At 41.8% G+C, this 24,055-nt stretch overlaps 1 protein-coding gene across 1 annotated transcript in view; it reads left to right on the top strand.

Annotated features, from left to right (window-relative positions):
* TBL1X (transducin beta like 1X-linked) overlaps positions 1–24,055 on the top strand; it is a 101,599-nt gene that overhangs the window by 66,135 nt on the left and 11,409 nt on the right. Inside the window, exons 5-10 of the mRNA XM_019529349.1 lie at positions 8,242–8,383; positions 10,394–10,457; positions 10,574–10,671; positions 12,366–12,426; positions 17,090–17,211; positions 20,528–20,602. Coding sequence (XP_019384894.1) covers positions 8,242–8,383; positions 10,394–10,457; positions 10,574–10,671; positions 12,366–12,426; positions 17,090–17,211; positions 20,528–20,602 — 562 coding nt within the window. The remainder of the gene's footprint in view (positions 1–8,241; positions 8,384–10,393; positions 10,458–10,573; positions 10,672–12,365; positions 12,427–17,089; positions 17,212–20,527; positions 20,603–24,055) is intronic.

Genomic DNA, 24,055 nt, shown 5'->3' with positions numbered 1-24,055 from the left:
ATAAATTAGTCACTTACTTTACACTAGGAATGCTCAACCCCTGCCCTGCAGGCCAGGTCCAACCACTGAAGCTATGTCAACTGTCCTATGGGGCTCCTCACAGGTCCAAAACTATGATGGAAGGGGAGTGACGGATGCATTAATTGCTGCTCACTGGTCACGTCTACACATTCATTAATGCACCATAGTTACTCTGCATTAAGTTTAGTACTTATTTGACCAAATACTAAAGCAATGCACAGTAACTTGTGCTACTGCACAATAGCACTGGCACATGGGTTTTTAGTGATGTTTACTGTGCAGTAGCCCAATACTACTGCCCAGTAGCTTATTAGCATGATTTTGCCTGGCACTGTACTGTACAGTGTTATTATGCTGCTGCGCAGTTAGCATCTTGTGTAGACACACCCACTGGCTGCCAAATTTCCAGACCCATGGAGTGTCCTGTAGTCTGGACAGCTTGGCCCTGTGAGCTACATCAGACACACAGGGCCCAGTCCTGGTGTAGGGCCAAGCTGAAGTGGAATGGATCCCTGTTCTGGATCACAGAGGTGGCACAGGGCCCAATCCTGGTATGCAGGGCTGGGTGAGGGTTGCGTGAAACCCAATCCCAGTGTGCATGGGTGGGCAGAAACAGTGGGGAGCCTGATCCTGGCATGTAGGCTTGGGTGGGGGTGGTGTGGGGCCCAATCCTAGTATGTGGGACACCAGGGTCCAATACCAGCATGTGGTGGTAGATGGGGCAGCATAGGGCCCAATCCAGGCATAAAAGAGCTGGCCATGTCTGTACAGCCAAATCCTGAGACCCAGCACCCAATCTGGCACTTGGACCAGCTTCACAGCCCTCATCTGACCCACCAGGCCAAAATGTTGAGTACCACAAGTTTAAGCAGCTGTGGCTATCTTAATTTCCACCTGATCAGTCATACATGGGGGATTTCACTCCAGAAATGAGTCATGCATGGGGGATTTCACTGGAGAAATGAAATTCTGGGGTGCTTTTTCTCTGGGAAGAGCATAGTTATATGGTGATTGGACAGCATACTTTTTGCGTCCCTCCCCCCTCCCCCTAAGAACTAAGCTTCCCTAAAATCTAGCAGTACCCAACTCCTGTGAAAAACTGTACTCTAGTTACCCAAGTGTTCATGACTCGCATGCTGGAATCAACTGTTTTTACCATGCAGATAGAACTGCTTCAGAGGGTTAAGAAGATTAAATATATTTCTGAGTGATGTTTGAGTCATAGTCCACTATAATACAAGGTTCACTGCATCATTCAGCAGAAATCAAAACACTTTTCCAAAGCAGAAAATATTTCTTTCCAGTAACAAAAGGGAAGATGCACAAAACCCCCTGCCACACATTGATAGGCTTACTCTGCAGGGACACAGCATAGCCTATATAGCCTTGGGAGGAAGGAACAGAAAAACAAAATTAAAATACTGGAAAATAAAATTGCCCAAGCACAACCAAAATGCTAAATAAATTCACTGAAAGCAAAACATGGCCTTTCTAGAACTAACAAACACAAAACTGTTTGAGATGTCCAAGTTGCTGAAAATTTTATTTCAAGAACTCCTTAGCAGGGATACTAACTGGGGACAATCCCAGACCTGAGTTTTACATAATGGAACAGGCAGCAGGAAAATTCAGGCAGTTTCCCCATTACTTGATATGTTAACCCATAACGATACTTCAAAAAAAAAAGAAGATGACAGAGCAGGTTCTTTGGGTAAATCTGATATCTTTTATAAGACCAATTCAAATAGTTGGAAAAAAATTAATAACAAATTTATGTTCCATCCAGCTTTAAAGCACCAAACTAGAAATGATTCTTAGCTTTTAAACTTTATGAGTAATCTAGTCAGTCTGCATAAACATGCATTTCAGTTTCAAGTCCTGTAGAAAGAAGAAGTTAGAAACAAAAGAATTGCCATTTACTGTGTCAGATAGGTCATCTTGCCCAGTGCCCGGTGTAACACAGTGACAGGGTGAACTGGGTTTTCCACTCTTCCTCTCTCACTTGCAGCTTCCAGCACTTAAAGTCTAGTCTAGGGCTGTGTGAAGCTTCAGTCCCTGATTCAATCTGGCAGTGATTCGGCTGAATCTAATCAGGAGACTCTCTCCAAATTGAATTGGAACCTTCCGAATCAATTCGGAGAGATTCAGAAAGATTTGGAGATTTGGCCATAGACACAGCTTTAAGTGTTTTTTCTACATACCTCAAGGTACCAGGTGCAGCTTATAAATGCTGTGATGCTGGGACAGATGGAGCATCCCACAGGAGAATGGGGGCGTGGGGCAGTGTGCTTGGCAGCGAACCCAGAAGTGGACCAGAAGCATGTCCGGTCCACTTCTGGGTCTTCCAGGGAGCCCACTGTGGGGCTCAGCAACTGGTGCCTCCTGGGTCTGGGAAGGTACCTGGGGTCCCCCTGTGGCCAATCTCTGAGTGGGGCGGGGCACAGGTGAGCTCCCCAGCAGACCCAGAAGTGCACTGGAAGTACTTCTGTTCCACTTCTGGGTTCACTGCCAAGCATGCTGGTGGGCCCCCCCCCCGTGCTCCTGTGGGATGCTCCATCTGCCCCAGCATCACAGCATTTATGAGCTGTGCCTGGTACCTTGAGGTATGTAGAAAAAACCCTTAAAGCTGTGTCTGTGGCCAAATCACTGATTCTCCACTTCAGCATTGAATCTTCAGATTCAGATTCAGTCAAACTGAATCGGGGACAGTGATCCGAATCAACCAATTGAATCCAAATCCAACCTGAATGTGGCCCACTTCATGCACCCCTACTAGGAAGTTCTAATTCAGAGGCTGTGTCCCTAACTCCCATGCTTTGTAGCTACTGATGGTACAATAGCTAGTCCTCCAAGAATTTGTCTAATCCCTTTTTGAATCTAGCTGAACAGTCAGCTTCCACAACATCTGGTAGCATAAGTTCCATGCTTTAATTGTACATTGTGGGAAAAAGAACTTCCTTCTGTTAGTTTTAAACTTATTACCTACTAGTTTCACTTTGTGATCCCTAGTTGCATTGAAAATCACATTGAAACTTCTTTCCACAGCAAGCTCATCTCTGTAGCAGGGAAAACACATTACCCAATTTATTTACTAGTCATTACTATTTTTTAAATATGCAAGAATGACTGCTGGAGATGTTTTAACTGATAAATTGCACCAAATTGTATTGGGCTAGATTGTGGGTAGCCTAAGCATAATCATACAGGTGCATTAGGAGTAATAAAATAGTCCTCCTATGAAAATCAGTTTTATAAATAATTATGAGAGTCCCACAGGCTAATTGCATTTGTAAACTCTGACTCAAAAAGCAATGATTGCCTAATGAATAACAGTGATTAATATAAACATTTACTGGATGCATCTACACATGCGCTTTACTGTGGAGTTGACTAGTTAGTGTCGCAGTAAAGTATCTCTGTCTACACAAGTACCAGTATTAGGGTGCAATAAATTAATTAACTCTGCTGTAAGATAGTTCTGTTGGGGACAATACTATCTTATGGCAGTTATTAACTGCTGTGATATGCATGTGTAAATGCTGACCCAGGCATAAATTGTGCCTAGTCAACCCAGGCAATGGGGCTAGACCCCTGCCTGCTGCCTAGCTACACAGCTCTGCACTTTAGGCACTTTTGTGCCTCAACCAGCCCATCTGCCACCTGATACCAACACCCAGAGCCCTGGGTTGATTCCCTGAGCCTGATGCCAGCCTGGGGCTGCTGTACCCTACATCAAAATACTGCCATCCCAGATGCGCGTGATTTAATTGATTATTACATCAATTTACAATAAATCAATTTATAAATCAATTTAAATTATTATTTAAATGTATCTACACACACAAACTAAGCTGGGGTTTATTATGTCGCCTTCATAGCACTTGTAGATGCATCCACTGGGCGTGTCCAGACAAGCACGATCATGTGGTAAGTTGTGTCGCAAACACATTTGCAGTGCCACATCCTGCACAGTCCGGTGTTCTCTCTGCTGCAAGGACACACTGCCCCAGCATGCGCTGTGCCAGGGTTTGTTTCCATGGGTTTTTTTGACCCTTGGATATCCGGGGGTCAAAAAGCAACCGCAGGGGGAAAAAATGGTGCAACGCACACTTGGGCAGCGCATGCCACTGAAAAGCAGAGCTGGGCTGCCCAGACCCACACTCTGCTGCCAGCCAAGGTCTGCACAGCAGAAATCGCCAGGGCTGCAGTCCTGGGAGGCCCCAGAACCTCAGGTAAGTGCTGCTCCCAGCCTCCCCTACCCCACCCAGGGCAACTTGCCACGTGCCAAAGCATGAGTAGCCCAGGCATTCCCTAGGGACAGGTATCTGTGGTGCAAGGTGCACTGCTGCTAGTTGTCCCCAGGGAACCAAACATCTACTCACATCTGGACACACCCACTGAGTTCCTTCTGGTTTCATGCCAGACAGATCAACTAAAGTAACTTGATCTGTATATATTTTTAAGCATTTTAATATAATTTAGATTGATTTGTAAATTCAATTGTTGAAAATTTCTTTAATAATACATGTTTTAATAGTTTTAAATATGTAACCCAGGCGGTACTCCAAGAGGTACCCCCTCTCTCAAATTGAAGGAATCAAAGCAGGTGCCCAAGTGCTGTGGGAGGTGTAGGGACTCTCCTCCCTGTACAGAGCAGAGCCAGACCACCAATGGGTACTTAACCATATGCCTTTTAATACGGGGAACATAACAGGCATAAATCAGAGGGTATAGTGGACACTACAATGCCCCAAGGGGGCAGGATTCAACAAAGGTTAGACACTTACAATCACTGACAAAAACAGGGTTAACAAAATATAAAGCACAAACAGCAGAACAAACAATATGGGTTGGTGAAATATAAAAAGGCACAAAATGCAAAATGTCAAGGAAATATAGGGCCTTGGTACCTGGAGGGGGAGAAAACACAGTGCCCCCTTTCCACTGCAAGAAGGCTTGCTTCTTGTTATTTCACCCACCCCAAGTCACCCTAGCTGGGACTTGAACCTAGATCTCCCATATGGTAGGTAGGGATGCTGCCACACCACCACCAGTGGTGCCCCTCTAGCCTGATAGGGGTCTTGACCTTCTCAAAGCTGCCCGGCCTCTGACTGGAGGAGCTGGAAGCAGAGCTGGGAACCCCTCAGGTCGCTGCTCAGATCCTTGCTGGACCAGGGGGAGCCTCTCCTGCTGGCCGCACCTTCTCCTTGGGGATCCTGGAGCCCAGTGGAGGGCCTCTCCTGCCGGCTGCACTGCTGAGGGTCCCACTGCTGCCTGCAGGTCCTGCTCCTTCAGGATCTTCCGGGGCACTGCTCCTACCCCACTGGCTCAGCTCTGTGAAGCCCCTTCCTTGTTGTCCCTCACTGGACTGTCCCCTGAGTCAGTCCATGCTGCCCCTTTTATCCCCCTCCAGGTGACCCCAGGGGCCAATTGGGACACTGGAGGGTGAGTCTCTGGGACCTGATTGGTGCGGAAAGGGAATCCCAAGTCCTCCAATCATCTTTGCCCTTTCAAAACCCCTAGGCCAGGTCACTGCGAGCCAGCTCATCACAAATATTTTTGGATATTCTTAATAATGTTAGCATCTGTAACTTCGATTTTTTTTGTTTTTGAAGCCCACTGTTCAATTCAGTGCAATTGTGTTACTGGTGCACTTAAAGATGGGGGGTTATGGAGAAAATAATTTTATCCCAAGATTCTGATCTTACAAGCTGCATTTTCTCCTTCTGTGGTTTTTCTGTGATAATAAAATTTCTAATTATTATTTTCTTTAAAAAACAACAGTAATGTTTGAGAGTACAGCTATAGACAATATAATTTCACTCTACACATATGAATTTGTGAAAATATGAGAGATTCTACATGTTCCACATTCTATTTACTTTATTTGAAAAAAAGTAACATCGGGTTGTATGTCCAACAAATAGAATGTAAGGTACCTACTAGGAACACGCACCTTTTTTAACTACAGAAATTTAATTTAGAGACAATTGCAACTCCTCTTTTATGCCTTAATACTTCAGAGAGCCAGGTTTCTAGTCTGCTCTGTTAACGCTCTGTTTTCAGGTACATATGAAGGACTGACCTTTGGTTTTCTGTGCTCAGAAATTCCATAAATATTGCCACTAGGGATTAGTAATTTATGTGTTTATATACTTATTTTTGGAAGTCGCAGTTAGCACCAAGTGCAATAAAGACTAGGCTGAGTGGCAGTGCCCTCAGATATGCTGTCTTGCCCCTTTGGATCACCAAGGTAGTAGCATCCCCCAGCACTTCGGAAAGGGAAGTTAGCCTCCCCAGTTTGTTATGCAAACATTGCTGCCCTCGTTCTAGTTCAGGGGGTAGCCCAAGAGAATCAGTATGACGTGTCTGAGTGCACCATTGCCAGGCACAGTGAATCTGCAGTGTAGCTCCCGCCACACGTACATACCTCCCTCAGTGGACAAACACAGGTATTTTTTGTGCAAATCCCAAGAAGCTAGGAAGTGAAATCTCTGCCATCTTGTGGTAAAATGATTTCCAACTTCAAGGATGTTCTTTCATTGGAAAATAGAGTCTGACTTAATCGTCACAATTTTGTGACGATAAAGGATCATGGGCTCAGTTTTCAGGCAAATGCCTCACTTACTTAGACAAGACTCAGTCCACAAAATGGATATGTACAACTACAAACGCTTTATAGTTTACCAAACCTACTGCCCAAGCAACAACTCTGCTGGTATTAACAGCAGTTTTACCACTGCAAGATGTGAACCAGGTGACTGAGCTGGGCCGAGTTCTAGTCAAGACAGCTCTCAGTAGACAAGAGACAGTGGAAGGTGCAGCTAAGCAACCTCTTTGCTCCACTAATTCTGGGACTCACTGTAGGCTGGTCTGGCTCCTCATCTAACCTAGAAGTAAGAGACGGTTCTGCAGACCAGTGAATACTGGAGCACAATCCACCTTGCTCCAAGCCTTGCTCCAAGCCTGGATGTCCCTTAAAATAGTGCTTTTCAACCTTTTTTGGATCGTGACCCATTTGTAAACATCAGTGGTCAGTCCTGACCCAGTTCCCCTCACTCTTGAACTTCTGCCCCCTGCCCCTGCCCCTGCCCTCAGCCCCAGCCCACCCCCAGTGTGTGAGACCAAGAGATAGATGTGTGTGGTAGGGGGTGGGTGTGTGGGGCATGGAGGCAGTTCCTTGCAGGCTGGAATCCTGCCAGCCTGCAAGGGAAAAGCCATGGTTTCCCAAGTTTTTCTTGTTTAAAGGAGAATCCATTTTTAAAGTTTGTGCACAGCCCTTTCATATATTCTTGCAACTCACTTTTGAGATGCAACCCATGGGTTAAGAAATGCTGCCTTAAAGAACAGTGCTAAGTAGGTGGCTTTGAACCAACAGTGCTAACTTGTAACCACCAAAAAAGGCAGATCCTGTTTTAAGGCAGCTGTACATCAGCTTTCTGGACTTGTGGTAGAGAACTCTTAGACTACGCCAAAGAGTGGACTGGATATGGTTTTGTTTGAGTTTTGATAAATTGTTACTTGTTAATTTCTGTAACATGATCTGAGTTGTGTTCTAATTCAAATGTGATGTGTGCATAAACTGTGAAACAGGTTGAATGAAATGTCAGGTCCACAACTGGGTCTTGAAAAATATAGCTGCAATATAAATTGATTCACAAGAAAAGGTTTTCTTTGCATTTAGTTTAAGAACGTGAACAGGAATGATTTCACTATATTAAAAAATTAGCAAGTAGAGAATTGGAGAATGGGAATGAAGGGGAAAAAGTACTTTTTAAAAGTCTATAACAGAGGCTGGCAACCTGCAGGCTGGTCTGATGTGGACCAAATGACTTCTGCAGTATGTCAGCAGCAGAGAACCATGCCTCATCCAGATGGCTGGGAACAGCACCCATGCTGCCAGCCACTGCTTCTCCCAGCCTGCCCACTTCCCAGCTGGATATAGAGGAAGGTGGGGGGGTGAGGAAAAGTGACAGCAGCATGGACTGAGCTTCCAGCTGCCTGGCCTCATGCATTTCCTCACTGCTCAGCCCCCACATGGGCATAGGTACAGGAACAGGCAATGTTCTCCAGCGCCTTGAGCCAGATGCAGCCCACAAGCTGTATGTTTCCGACCTGTTCTATGAGTTCTCTCAATCTCCAATGTAACTGGAGGTTCCAATGACCTGTATTAAAAGGTCTCATTAAAAAGTGGTCCTTTCTTTGCGTTCATCTTTGTAGATCTGGAGACTCAACAGCCAGAATATGGAATCTCAATGAAAACAGCAACAGTGGTTCCACTCAGTTAGTTTTGAGGCACTGCATAAGAGAAGGAGGACATGATGTCCCTAGCAATAAGGATGTGACTTCATTGGACTGGAATGTAAGTTAACTTCTAAGAACATGCATAGTTTTTAACTCTATAAATTTAATTTAGAGGCAATTGCAGCTCCTATTTTATTTCTTTATACTTAAGAGAGCCAGGATTCTACCCTACTCTATGAACCCCCTACTTTCAGGTACATATATAGGACTGAATTATAGTTTGCTATACTCAGATATTCCATATGTGTTGCTACCAGGGCTGAGTAATTTATCTGCTCATATATTGATTTTTGGAAGGTGTAGTCAGCACCAAGCTCGGTAAAGACAGTTGGGCATGAATGAGAAGGACTAAACAACTTTTTATTGTGGATTAGCAGACAACCTTGTGAAGTCCCTTTGTCTCTGACTATCTACTTGGTCCAAAGAGGGGACAATCTTCCAATTACCAACTCTTCTAAATTATGGAGCATCTCTAAATTGTAACTTTTATCACTGTAGAAGTGTGAATAAAAATGGCTTAACTGTCTTTAAGAATAAGGAAATAAAAAAAGTAAATGTTGGTCAGACTTCACATCAACCCAAGTTGCCATTTGCAGGTTTGGGGCTCGCATATATTGATTGCTCATCACTGCATGATTATTGTGACCCCAGAGCAAATTGAATGCTTCGCCAAAAAAAGGGTGAAAGCTGTGGAATTTATAGCTTCCACTTATATGATAAACTTGATGCTGTGAATGAAGGCAATGAAAAGCAGACACAGGTTACAGCTATGTTAAAAAGGAAGATAAACATGAAAATAGTGAATCTTCTTGAATACTTGATCAAGAATGGTGTGAGCAGCATGGAAAAGAACAATATCCAGGATGATTTGGAAAAAGGAGTTGGATGGTAGTTAAGTAGAAATGAAGAATTCACTACAGAGAAGGAAGCAAGAAGGGAAAAAAGAGATGAGTATGGAAAAAGTGGAAGGAATGGTTGGAAAGAAGTATCCTTCAATAGCTGATCTTTTCATTTAATTTCCAAAGCTATTGCATCTATCAAGGTATATCTTAAAGGTTATTTTAGTGTTTACATAAGCAAACATTCCTAATGAATAACTCAATATGATCCCAAATAGTTAAGGTGATTTACAAGGGAAGTGAAAACAAGAAAATTACTACTATCTTGTGGGATGGAAATCTGAACTATATTTGTCCATCTTTTACTTCTGCGTCTTTTACTTATCTTTCCCCTCTCGTTTTCCATTGTGGTTATCACCAGGGATCCTGGTTTTCTCTGATTAAAAAAATCTCCAATTTTCAGATCAAAAAAGTAACCCACAATCTATATTCTTCCATGATCAGAATGAGACACTTTTACTTTTTTTAACCTAAAAATTAAGGAGGTTTTTTTTATCAGAGAAAATCAAGATCCCTGGTTATTACCTATGTGCATACCATCATGTAACTGAATACATGTCTCAGTAAAGATGATTCAGACTGTGTTTGCTTTATAACTTGAGCTAAATAAGTAGCTACTTTCTCCCGTTGTTTTTAAATATATGAATGGACATAATTTATCAAGGGGTTATTCTGTGTTTTTCTTAACTTAAAGATATCTGCCATTATTATTTAGTTAGACGTATGATAGTATTTGTATTCTGATATGAACCTTTCCTACTAATATATTTTTATTCTCTTGTGTTTGTATATGATTAATGTTGTAATAGAAACATTATCAAAGGGATTCATGTTAAAAATTATATGCTAAATGCTAGAAAATGCTAACTATGTTTATCAACCATAAAACAAATCCCAGAAAATCATTATATACCAGGGACTTGTCCTAATGCTTTTGTTAAGTTATTCTGTTATTCAATATAGCCCAGTATTTAATGTCATGTTTGTGGATTTTATTCTCTCATTGGTGACAATAGTGCTAACCTCTAATTTAATAGCAGTAGTTGATGTTTTGCCATGCTAGCTATCACATTTCCCTTACTTCAGAAGACACTAAGTTAAAGAATAAATCAGTGAATCTGTGTGTAGTCTTTATTTACATTTTGTTTTTATTGCCCTTTTCACACCAGAGTGATGGAACACTATTGGCTACAGGATCATATGATGGTTTTGCAAGAATATGGACAGAAGATGGTAAGTCAAACAACAGTTTTGTTTTCACAAATGGTTCCTAGTATTGTGCTATGTTATCCTTATTCCAGCTTCCAAACAATTGTGACATTCATTTTTTTTTTACTTTTTTATTTCAGGAAACCTTGCTAGTACCTTAGGTCAACATAAAGGTCCTATATTTGCCCTTAAATGGAACAAAAAGGGGAATTACATTTTAAGTGCTGGTGTTGATAAAGTGAGTTTTACACAGATGTAACTTTGATGTATAAATGTTCTGATGCTGTGAACCTGTCTTGTTTAAAATTCCAGTGCCCCCTCTTTCTCTTGCTTTGCGAATTTGTCCTATTTTAAGATTGCTTTGTTGGGCCTTGATTTCATCAGACCAAGTGACTGATTACTCTTCCATGTTTATATAAATTTATACCATGCAAGAACAGTTTTTTACACATCCTTAATTTGCTATATGTGTCAAACTGAATGTTGACCCTTTTCTATATCAAGGAAACAAGTGTTATTTCCTTGTGTATTTACATCCATCTCCTTTAGCAACTGAAAATATCCTGGGACAGGGAAACAGGTTTAAAAGGCCTTGTTTTCTAGCTGATCTCAACATCCAGACAAACAAATTTGAATAAACTATTTACATTTTTGTTCACAAAACATGCTGGCGTTAATTTTAAAAGCAGGCCAACAGTGCCAGGTTTCAGTTGAGTATCCCTCAAAGGTAAAGCTTTCAAATTTCTGATGAAGGATGAGTACAAACCCTTTTGTACTGAAACAAGCAAGTAATTTCCTAAAATCCTTGTAAATGAAAATTTTAGTTTGATGCCATTTTACTGATGGTCCATACCCAGTGGAATCGTCTACATGCACCCCCCATGATGCATTTTTTACTGCACCATTATTTAGTACTTGCTTTAGGAAGTACTAAATGATGAGCACAGTAACAGTCATTACTGAGCTGTCCTGGAGGTAAACAGTTATATTTAGCAGCTGCATCACCGTAGCAACGTGCTATAGCGAGGTAGCTTGTTGCTATGGTGATGTAGCATCAGCATCACGGTTTGTGCCCGCTGATGCTACATCGCCATAGCAAAGAGCTACATCACTGTAATGAGTCACTATGGCAATATAGCATCACATGTAGACATACCCAGTATCTCTTATTTCCCAACAGTGGCTCCATTATTTCAATAGATCCATTTTCTTTGGATCAGCATCAGTTCTTTACATGACTGCATTATCAGTGAGTTAAGGCATCCTGTGTTTATTTTATGGATAAAATATATTTTTCTAATAAACATACAGTTCACTCCAAAGATAATGCTCAATTCTATAGGATTTTGCTGAAGTTTGCTGTAGCTACAGGGGGAAAAATCCATAGTAAGCCAATTATATTTTCATCTGACCACCACAGTGACAGCATAAACTGTATATTTTTCATTTAAATGAATGTTCTACATGGTGACTTAGTAATGATACCTCTTAGGTCCATGATAAATAAAATCAGTCTAAATCATACAAAACATGGGAAAAGAGCTTTATTTAAAATATAAATCTTATTATTGAAATTTATTGAGTTATTGAAACAGCTGTAATGCAGTGTTCCTAAAGCTCAACCTCATGAAATTTCTAAGTCCGATCTCCTGGCTAATACATTTCAGAGGTGTGCAACCCATTCCCATTGGTTTCATTGCTTTCTTCGTAATGGTGACAGTTCAATATCTGCACTTACATTATTTTCCCATCACTAGTATATTGGGAGAGATTTATATTATACACCATTGCAACAGCCAAGGGGCCCTGCAGTCAATAATGTTATCAAGCTATCTTTTAGAATTGGTCCTCAGGGAGCTCTTTTTTTCCCCCTGTTACTTTCCAAGAGGAATGGTCACTAATCTTTTTTCTTTTCCCTCCCTCTGGACATAGACAACAATAATTTGGGATGCTCACACAGGAGAAGCCAAGCAGCAGTTTCCTTTCCATTCAGGTAATTGCCATTTTAGCTTTTTGTGAATAAAGTGATTTTTTTCTGAATCCCTTGATGTTAGCAATCTGAAAATATCCCTTTGAAAAAAGATACAACTGAAAGTAAAACCAACTTTAAAATGGATATGTGCCTTGCCATTCATGAACAGCTGGGTTGCATTTTTGTTTTCTGCTTAAGAGAAGGTGAGGGGCTCTGCAAGAACTGACCATGTTGGCTCGGTTACATACTCAATTAGAAATTCTTTGGGAGCATCATTTGCAAGGCATAGGCACCCAGTTGAAATTGACTTTCAGAGAAGTTAAAGTATTTTTCTAGCACAGTGATTCTCAACCAGGGTGCCATGTCCTGCTTTTTATGAATTCCCAGCTGTTTTGTGGGAATTTCTGAGACCTGTTTGGTTCCTACTAAAGCCCTGAGCTCTAGGAAAGCTCCCTGGGGCTAAGAAGCAGACCCATCACCATCCAGAGTCAGCAAGTGCTACTAAAACTATTCCTGCTTAAAGTTTCTTGAATTAAAAGACCTAGACCCAGGACAGGATTTTAAACAGCCCAAAGTTTAGATCTCAGATTTTGGTTTTGCCTTTTCTTAGAAATAAGGAGCAAAATTCAGATATCAATGAAGATTCTGGATTGCACCATTCCAGAAGTTTGGTGGAGATCATGTGTAGGGTTTTGGTCCCATCTGAACAAGCTGCTTGTTTAGTCTTGCCCACATGACCAAACCAGTGGGACATCATCCTTTACCAAATTGTAGTTGGGATCAAAATCTGATCCTGGAAAAGTATTTACAGTGAAAGAGCTATATCAGGCATAGTCATATAATGGCATTCCAGGTTAAAAAACTACTCTAATTATTTTAAAACATCCAAATTCTTGTTCAAAATATGTTATAGTCCCCTCCCATAGGATAACAGCAATCTATGATTTGGGGATTTTTTAAACATAATGGTCTGGTCTAGCATAGGTCCTAAATGGTGCTTAAAAATATGTTATTTTTGTTTTATAAAGTAAAGCCCCCAACACACGTTACATTTAAGGCACCATTAACAGATTGCCTTAGTGATCGGCCACATGTGCAACTCAATGCAGTAAACAAGCCACAACCTTATTCCACATACAATGGAATATGCTATAGAATAACTTTGTGGCTCATTTGTATCACACCTTAAACTGAACATGTGGCCAGGACCTGTCAAAACCCCATATGTTAAACGTGAGGAGTTGTATAAACCCTATGTGACCCCCGTCTGCTCCGTACACATGGTTTTATAGCTCCCTTGGACATTGGGCTGCAGCAGCCTGACACTGGTCTCCCCATGCATTGGGACCCATCAAAACAATGGCAGCGCACATGATTTTATAACTTGTAGTACCCAGGGAGTCCAGCACTGGGCTGTCGCAACCCAATACTAGGCTCCCCGTGAGCTGAGATGATTGTCAGTTGTGGCTGGGGGCTGGTTTGGTTCTCAGCCCCAAATGACAATCAGCTTGTTGGTTTCATCTTTCTGGTGCAGGGGGATCCCAGGATAACCCCCCAATTCCAAAATCATGCATCTTGCTAAGCATGTGTGGTACGGTAGGATGCATAGTTGTTGGGATCAAGGATTAGATCCTATCATGTCTTAAAGTGAATATCTGCCAGGAGCCTAATTTTTAAAATAATGCTTATTTCCCAGTGTAAAAATCCAAACCAACCTCGATATTACTGATGTCCATTAGAAGCAGAGATATTTATGGTAGAACCTGGATAATTTGCAGTTAGTTTCCTAGCTCCCCTGCAAAACAAGGATTTGCAGAATAACTGGGACTATTCAGAATTGCAGTTAAAAGCTTGCGTGGGACTACCAAAGAGCTCTAGCTGAGTCAATGTATTTTTACCTTTGAAGTAAAAGCCATAGCAAACAACTGAGTGGCTTATTTACCTTTAATTCATCAACCCACTGAGAATTAAGCGAGTTGCAAACGATGTGGATTTGAATGATCCACAGTGTGCTGCATTCAATAGAAAACGCAGGGCACATCTACATGAGATTCTTTACTGCATAGCAGATGAATTAGCTACAGAGTGTCACTTCCTACACATGCCTCTTCCTGCCCCCCACCCAAGAAACATCACATACCACCAAAGTCCTTGTGCAGTCTAGGATTTAAAGGTGCAACATTTCCAGCTAACACAATTTAGAAGTCTAGTCCAAACAAGTCACACTGCCTTTAGCACATATTAAATGAGTTATATAAAGCCATGAGAGGAACCTGCATTTTGACTAACCCATCATAGCATATGATAAAAGTCTGTACTGCCTGGTCAGCCATAGACTTTTAGCACATATTAGTGAAAACCTTCATGCAGATTCACACATGTACGCATACATGTATACAGAACCATTTTATCCTAGTCTAGACAAACCAGAATCTTTTTGTATCTGATCCTAGAGACCTCTGATCCCCCTGGAATTCCCTGTAGCCTGGGGTCTTGTTGCAGGTTTAGGTTCAAACCTACAGTTTCCATAAACCACTTTTTTTAACCCTTTTGTAAATTTGCCATTCTGTTTTCCTCAGCCATGCACAGACTTCAACCAGAACATGTTCCAAGTGCTCATTTAATTAAACGTAATTGGAAGAATCCTATTTTCAGATTTATCGAAGTTTGGACATGCATACAAAGTGCCACCCAGGAGTAAATTATTAAACTGGTACAGTGTAACAAGCAAGAGAAAGCTGAGCTAATTAGTCATTACAGTACCATGCTTTGTCACTTGCCTCTCTTCATACTAGACATATTATATTGCTGGTATTTATTTTATTGTAACTGTATTTCTTGAATTTTGGTGGTGCTTTTATGAAATGTTTTAAAGCAACCAGTTGGCTAAAAGCCTATGTGGCTTTCCCTGCTTTTGCAGTCACATTACTCACTCTGTAAAGCAGGGATTGGCAACATTATCTGGCTGGGGCCCGAAATGAATCAGTTTGGGTAGACGGGCACTAAGACCCGGCCACCTTTGCTGCCTCTTTTTGCTACCTGACAGTGGCACAGCACATGCAGAGCCCCCTCTGCTGGAGCCCATGCTGCCTGACTGTGGTGAGACACAGGCAGAGCCCCTGATATACTAAATGCCACCAAAGTCACAGCTCCCTGGGCTGGATCCAAAGGCTCCACACACCAGATCTTTAATTTGCTGCCCTTTCTCATATAACACCCTTGGCTGTTTTCTTCAAAATACTTTGTTTGTTTGCTTCCTTATATCTTGAGTAAACATGATTAAATAAAGCATAAAAGTAATTGTTATTGATACTAGAGATGTTAAGCATAATTTACTGAACCAGGCTTAATTTACCATATCTTTGTAACACTATTCTTATTTGTATAGCTCTTCCATTATAATTTAATAATTTCAGGTCTAGATAGGTCTTAGAAAATTAATTGTAGACTGAAATTTCTTAAACTTACTAGGACACCCAAAAGGAAACCAATACTAATGATTATCCATCATTTTTTATTTAAAAACACACAATTCAAAGCAGCACAGAACAAATGTAAGACAGACAGGCAGTCCAAGGAATCGAAATCTCAGGCTGCCTCCCAGTCTCCACATTGACCCCCACTATCTCTGTAGCAGTCTCTTTTTTAAAACATTAAATTTTTCCTTATTTTTCCTCCTATACCAAATCATGTGGATGCTTTGCTTTGGTTATTCATTATTATAAATGACAGATTTAATTGAAGCCTTTAATTCAGCCTTTTCAGTATAGCTGGGATTTTAGGTTTTGGGTGTGGTTTTGTTTGTTCACTCATTTGTTTAATGGGACAGAGTTCAATGAAAGCCACCTGCTGATTTAGAAAGTGCCATCTTCTCTCATGACATGCTTATTTTCATTTCACTGTTCGTGAGGATAGAGACAGGACAAATGTAGTCAAGGTAATTGGTATCTCCCGTCCCACTCCCCCACCCCTCAAGCAGATAAATTTCCATCCTTATACTTTTTAAAGTGTTGCTTAGAACAATTCAAGATTATGAATTTCAATGGTCTCATTTTCATTTTAATGATAAACATGCACCACGTATTTGCCCAGTATAAATTGTCATCGTTACTGGCATATGCATAATAAGAGTATTTGGAAAATAAAAAGTAGATCTCATTCTCAGGAGGGCAGCTGAAAGATTTCCTTGGCAACAAAATAAAACAACACAATACATTAGGCCTTGTCTGTATCCAAAGTCGAAGTGGTTTAGCTTTAAATTGGCTCTTGCCCAATTAACATGTTTTTTAAATTGTGAGTGGATATTCTTAATTTACTTAACCAAGCTTAATCAATTTATCCTAGGTTGATCCCCTACCAAATAAAGGTGCCTCTCTATAAAACAAAGCTAAGCCAGGTTGACATGTGGAAAACAATAGGCTTAAAACTGCCTGAAGGCCTAAGGGCTCTCATCAGAAGATGCCAAATGAAATATCCAAGTTTCCTTCTCTCCAAGCAGATAAAAAATTGAGCTCCTAAAACAGCTACAGCATATATTCAGTCTCTAAACTTCACATCAGCAATGAACTCTTCCAGGTCTATAAGAGGCCAGTGACTTTTTTTTTTATCCCTTTGGTTAGGTCAGTGGCATGGGGACTTTGTATCTCTTTGCCTTAATACTCACACTGTTGTTTGTGCTTTGCAGCCCCTGCTCTGGATGTAGATTGGCAGAACAACACTACTTTTGCCTCCTGTAGTACTGACATGTGCATTCATGTATGCAGACTTGGTTGTGATCGCCCAGTTAAAACTTTTCAAGGACATACAGTAAGTTTCAACCGCCTGAAATTTTAGCTTTGAGAGTCATTACCAACATGTAGCCAAGGTGGTAACTGGTGAAGTTAAACAGTGTCTGTGTTCCAGGAGCAAAAGTGTTTATCTTCCAGCTTTTCCCCAGAGACGCATACTGTACCTCACTGCCTGAGAAAAGGGATGCGCTGTTCTAAATCACAAGATAAAGCAAACCTGTAGCTCAAACAACGTCAGCATTATATATATCGCACGGAATAAAGGGCACAGTTATAAACAGAATTTCATCTCCATCATTTTTAATCTTTTTCAATAAATGTGAAGAAGGGAACAATTTGCTTTTCATATTTTTTCAGTTTTAGAATCAATTTGGTCTAATCAGGTGAGATCCATGAACAGGTATTTCCCACATCTTTCTCCCCATTTCTCACATTCGTCTGTATTCCAGTGTACTCTTCTTTGGGTTTAATGCTAATGTTTAATGCTTCAGGCTTTGCTTCATAAAAAGAACACCGCTGCCCTGTATAGGTTTGTTAAATCACTTAATGACTTCATTTTACTGGCCATCAAAGGAAATGTAGACCATATAGGACTACAAATCCATATGGCTACAATCTTTAATTCATTTCAAATGGTGTAGCAGCTGGACCAATGGCACCATCCTGCACATGGTCCAGAGTCTATTCTGAGGTATGTGTGGGCAACTCCTGATAACTATATGTGGAGCTGAATGTATGGATTTGTAGATTAAATATAAATTTAACATATTTTCAAGTAATGTCATTGCCCACAAGAGTGTGCTTGCACTTTCCTGTCCCTAACATTTTTTCTTTTTATCTGTTAGTATTAAAAGGCAGGTGAAACTAACTGACTCAATAGGGGAAATATTAGGCTTAACGGAAAGCAAAGTATTGTAAAATGCACAAACTGGAAAAATAGGTTTCCTCTAATTCCATGTAATAACAGTCATGTCATAAGAGTTTTGCAGACAGAAAGATAATTTTGAAATTTTAAAGAGCCACTAACTTTTGAGTATTCCAAGTTGGATTTTACCTTTGCACTAGAGCACATACCTTTTTAGGTAGATGAGCACTACTCTGAAGTTGCATTATTTGGGAATACAGATCTCTACAAAATGTTTTCCCTACATTTCTTCTAAGAAAAATATATGCCTTGTATTAATTGATGTAAGAAACATAAAAAGTAGAATCATAGAATAATAGAGGAGCAGAGCTGAAAGGAATGTTGAGAAGTCATCATCTCTATCAAACCCCATGTGGCAAACAACAGAGCCCAGAAGCCTGGAAAATGCTAGTAGTAGAACATAGGCATAGTTATGCCTCGATCATCCTTGACCAGTGGCTGTCCAAGCTCTTCTTGAACACCTCCAGTGCTGGAGTTCCTCAACTTCCCTAGGCAGTCTATTCCACTGTCTCATGTTCTAACAGTGAAGAAGTTTTTTTCCTGATATTTAGTCTAAACCTACTTTGCTGCAACTTCAAGCCATTGGTCTATGTCCTGCTTTGCAGCAGGAGAGAAAAGGTGTTCTCCATTTTCTTTATAGAAGCCCTTCAAGTATTTGAAGACTGCTGTCATGTCCCCTCTTAAGTGCCTTTTCCACAAACTGAACATGCCTAGCTTCTTCAACCTCTCTTCATATGATGTGCCTTCTGAGTCCTTTATCATTTTTGTTGCCCACCCCTGGACTGTCTCTAACTTCTTAACATCCTTTTTAAAATGTGGAGCCCAAATCTGCATGCACTACTCAGAATGAGGCCTAACCAGAGCCAAGTAAAGAGGCACTATTACCTCCTGTGTCTTGAACCTACTACTCCTGTTGATGCATCCCAAAACCACATTTACTTTTTGTGTAGCTCCATCATACTACAAACTCATGTTGTCTCTGATCTACCAAGACTTGCAAATCTTTATCTATAGGGCTGCCATCTATCCAGGTGTCACCCATTTTGTATTTGTATTTTTGATTTTTCTTCCTGAAGTGTAACACAGTGCATTTGTCAACATTGGACTTCATCCTGTCCAACTTTCCAATCTTTCAAGATCTTTCTGAATTGCAGTTCTGTCCTCCAGCATGTTCACAATCCTTCCAAGTTTTGTCTTGTCTGTAGGCTTACTTAAGAAGCTCTCACTTGCAGTATCTAAATCATTAATAAACATGTTGAACAGCACTGGACCCAGGACAGACCCTTATGGGACTCTGTTCAAAATCTCCTGCCATTCTGATATGAATTCATTTATAAATACTCTTCCCTTATAACTATTGAGTCAGTTGTCTATCCATCTTTTAGCAGTTTGGTCTAGCCTACACTTCTCCAATTTGTTTATGTGAAGGTCATGTGAAATCTTGTGAAAAGCCTTGCTAAAGTCCAGATACACTATATCTATAGCATTCCTTTCATCTACCCAAGTAGTCACTTTGTTGAAGATCAAGTTTGTTTTACATGATTTGTCCTTAGTAAGTCCGTGCTGGCTGCTTGTGATCAGCCTTTCCTTTTGCTCCATTAACTTCCCAGGTATTAAAGTGAAGCTAACCAGTCTGTAGTTCCCTGGGTTCTCCTTTTTTCCCTTTTTCAAAGATTGGCACTACATTAGCCCTTTTCCAGTACTTGGGTACCTTGCCTGTCTCCCATAACTTAGTAAATATTGCCAAGGGCTCTGAGATCTCAGCCAGTTCCTTCAGTCCCTTGGGTGAAGTTCATTACGCCTTACTGACTTCGAATCAAAAGCTGTCTGTCACTTTTGTTATCTCATCCCTCAGCTTGCCCCTTCTTTACCCAAAAGATCATTATTAGGTATCTCAATAAAAACACTTTTTTGTCTGTGTGAAGACTGGGCAAAGTAGCTATTAAGGAGCTCTGCTCTCTTTGCATCTTCTGTTAAGTTTTCCTCCTGGTTATTTAACAGCGGGCCCGCAGAGTCCTTCGTCTTTCTTTTCTGATCAACATAATAAAATTGTTTTAAATTAGTTGATTGCAACAGCATTAAAAAATCTGAGTCTAGAGTTGGTTTAAATCTGTCATATGTGGGAGGAGTATCCCAAACTTGTACCAGACACAGATCAAGTCAGAAATTTGATAGCTAATTGTGTGTAACCTCCAGTAATGCATGGTTTCCATTCCTAAGCTGTATTTAGGTATTCAGATGTGGAAGAGAAGTTCTGTTTTCATTCATGTATAAACTAATGAAAGCATAAGATAAGCATTTTCAGTGTTTTCACATGTTGTAGTGATAATGCGTGAGAGCCCTCTGCTGGATGCCAGGTACAATGCAGGCTACTTGGAGCATTCACTTACAAAATCAAATTCTATTTCAGAATGAAGTCAATGCAATTAAATGGGACCCTTCTGGCATGCTGCTAGCATCCTGCTCTGATGACATGACATTAAAGGTAATTTTCCATTCGTGGTATTTAAAAACCGTCTTGTCTCTGTTTACATAATTTTCTTTCTAGAATGATGCTGTCATACTACTAAATACTGGGCATGTCTACATGTGCCCGGTTGTTACTGTGCTGTCATTTACTACTTCGAAAAGGCCCGTACTGCTGTAAGAGCCTCTGCTGTGCCAATGACACGTGATTATTTTTAGCCATTACATCTCCATAGCAACGTGGTGTACTGAGGGAGCACACTGCAACAGCGACATAGCAGCGGCATCACAGTTCTTCCCTATGGCCACAACATTGCTGTAGCATGTTGCTATGACAATGAAGCATCATGTGTAGACATGCCCACTGTGTGTGAATGGTATCTTCACCTTAGGATCCTGGAAGACATTAAAAGCATCACATAGCTGGGATGTGAGGAATTTTATGCCTTATCCCCAGAATTGCATGTCCTGCCATGTCAGATGTATGTAGCAGGATGCATGTGATTGGGACTGGTGATAAAACTCAATCCCAATCACCCAACTGTGAAGAAGGAAGCTCTGCATGGGGAATGGGTCACCCATGCTGGGGTGCATTGGCACTCCTTCATAGGCACTTAAAAGGTCCAGATTCTGGAACTAGGACTGGGGAGGGACTGCCTCAGGAGATCCGGTGAGCAGCACCAGGTCTCAGACTCAGGATTCAGGGCTACCTCCAGGGATTAGGTGGTCCCAGTGGAAATGTGCAGCTGGGACTAGGGAGCCCCTTGATGCCCACCTGCATGTGGACTGGCAACTGAGAAGCTCCCTAATACCCATGAATATGCACCCCAGCCCATTCTGGGGTGCATGCAGCTGAGCACTGGGGAGTCCAGGTCCTCAGCCATCCTTGTTATATGGACCCATAGAATCATAAAAAATTAGGATTGGAAGGGGCCTCAGGAGATCATCTAGTCCTACCCCCTGCTCAAAGCAGGACCATCCCCACCCAATATCAAGCTGCATAGAATAGGTTTAAATATTTGCACACCAGGGAAGCCAATAGGTTCTCTGTGCAGGGACATTTAAAACTACACCAGATAGCCCAATGCTACGTGCCATTAATTCATTTATTCAAATTAGGACATGAAACAGATAGGCCTCAAAAGTATTATACATTAAATGTAGAATGTCCTTGTGGCTTGTTTGCCATTTTATCATGCCATAAATTCACTGATTCAAAGTTAAAATTTACAGCATGATAAATACATTAATCGCTCTGTGCCAGCAAAGCACGCCTAGTGGTGATTTAGCTATGTCACCAATTAGGGAGTGTAATGTGTCTACTCTCACAAGTGAAACAAGTTATACTGTTGCAGTTTTGCTGGTATAGGGGTATCTACACTAGGGTTTCTGCCAACACATCTCTATCAGGCAGGGTTCACATTTCTTCACAGCCCCGTTTCACATAGTTATTAGGCCTGTGTGTAGTATTCACTTCAGATTCGGTCGGTTTGGGGGAGAGTGATTCAATTCTGTGATTTAAACCACTGTTGTGAATTAATTCAACTGAATCTGATTCAGAGATTCAGCTGTGGCCAAATCAGCCAAATCTCCAAATCAAACAGGCCTCATCCCCCACCAGCTCTCCCAGCCCCATCAATGGCTGCACTGCCTGGCCCTAGCCTCCTGGCTCTTAAAAAAAAAAGCCTGGCACTCACAAACTGCAGCCAGGCAGAGTGGGGTGATCCCCACTGCCCTATGCTGTGTGGGGGGATCTGTCATGAGTCTCCATCCCCCACCTGCTCACCCAGCTCTTTAAAAAAAACAACAACAACAAAACAGCCCCCACTCACCAGCTGCCAGGGTCATCCCTGGGGAGTGGCAAATCAGGACAACGACCCCAATCCCCACGGTTTGGGGGGCCGTGTGGAGCCGGGTAGAGAAGCTATAGTGACTCCACGCTGCTGCTGGCTTCACGTCCAACCGCTTGGCACACTCCTGCCCCCACCCCAACCAAATCCGGTGCCTCTGGCTGCTCGGTACCCACTCTACCACCACCAAATCTGCTGCCAGCTTCCTCATGTCTGCAGGTGGGGCCCCACACAGGTTGATTTGCCCCAGTCCCTGCACCCTGCTTGGGTCACTTCTGCTGGCTACTGCCGGGCAGGGGGGCAATCCCCGCTGCTCCCCACTGCCCCATGCTGCATGGAGGACTGTGCCATGAGCCCCCAGAAGCCCCAAGGGCTGCTGCAGCAGCCAGTGAGTGTGGGGCTTTTTTTTTTTTAAAGAACCAGGGGCCAGGCAGGGTAGCCATGGTGGCAGGGGGAGGAGGCTAGGAGAGCTGGCAGGGGTTGAGGAGCGCATGGGGGGCTGGAGGAGCAGGCAGGGGATGGGGCCTGGCAGAGGTCCCCCTATCATCCCCTCCCCCCTCCTCCAGCCTTCATCCCCCACCCCCTACTTAACAGGACAGAGTCTGGGTCCAGTTCCCTGCGGCATTGAGTGGGGACTGCCCAGATTTCCAAAGCTCTCCAAATCTGTTCCAAATTGATTCAGAGAGCTTCAAATCAATTCAGACTTTTTTTATTGGTCTCCCGATTTGATTTGGATTCAGAGATTTGTCTGCCATATCGGGCCGACAAATTGAACCAGCACCTGAAACTTTGCACAGCCCTAATAGTTATTCTAGCTGAATTTTGTAACACAGAGATTGCCTCAATTATTAGCAGTAGAAGCACTGTTTATTTAAGCCTCTTGCATTTAGTTGCTCTCTTTCTCTGGACCCCATAAAACTCCCTGTCTTGGTTGCCCAAGAAGCCAATTGCAAGAAGAAAGCTGGAGATATCTAACTTGTGTTCTGGTGGTTAGAGCACTGTGCTGGGAAGTGAGAAGTAGGTTTTGGATGAAGGGGTTGTAGAGCCTCAGTCTTCTACTTCCTAAGCGAACACTAGACTATTTCCTAACCACTAGGCTTTGGGACTAAAATATGGGAGGCCTCTCCTCTGTTACAAGGTTCTTCTAGATAGAATTTCATGACTCAACTCACACATATGGAGCCACATGCCTGTCCAGCAAAAGTACAGCCCACTGCAAATGCTGCATAAGAAGTCAGATCACAAACTGCTCATGAGTGCCAGAAAATGGCAGTTGTATAGCTAGGTAATCACCATTTGGGTATATAAAGTGAAATAGAATTTGCCAGGTGTGGCATTTCCAGGTGTAGTTTTATGTTCCTAGTTAACAGTAAGAAGCTGCTGTTTGCGCAGCTTAAAAACACATGGCTTTTTCACGTGCTTCTAATTTACATCTTGTGAGTTGGAGCATTATTGCTTTTTCTGGTATCTCTTTGCCACTGAATAGCTGTAATTTTGAATAATTTTTTACCATATGAATTTGCTTGATTTTTTTCCTTGGTCAGGTAGCTGAACTATAAAATTACTCATATCCATACAACTTATTCTTTTGCCAATACTGAAGTATTGGACTTAAAAATGCT

This window comes from Crocodylus porosus, unplaced genomic scaffold, assembly GCF_001723895.1.
Source record: "Crocodylus porosus isolate Cpor-Errol unplaced genomic scaffold, CroPor_comp1, whole genome shotgun sequence".
Taxonomy (NCBI): domain Eukaryota; kingdom Metazoa; phylum Chordata; order Crocodylia; family Crocodylidae; genus Crocodylus; species Crocodylus porosus.
The sequence above is the reverse complement of the archived record's forward strand: the minus strand, read 5'-3'. Positions and strand labels throughout refer to the sequence as shown.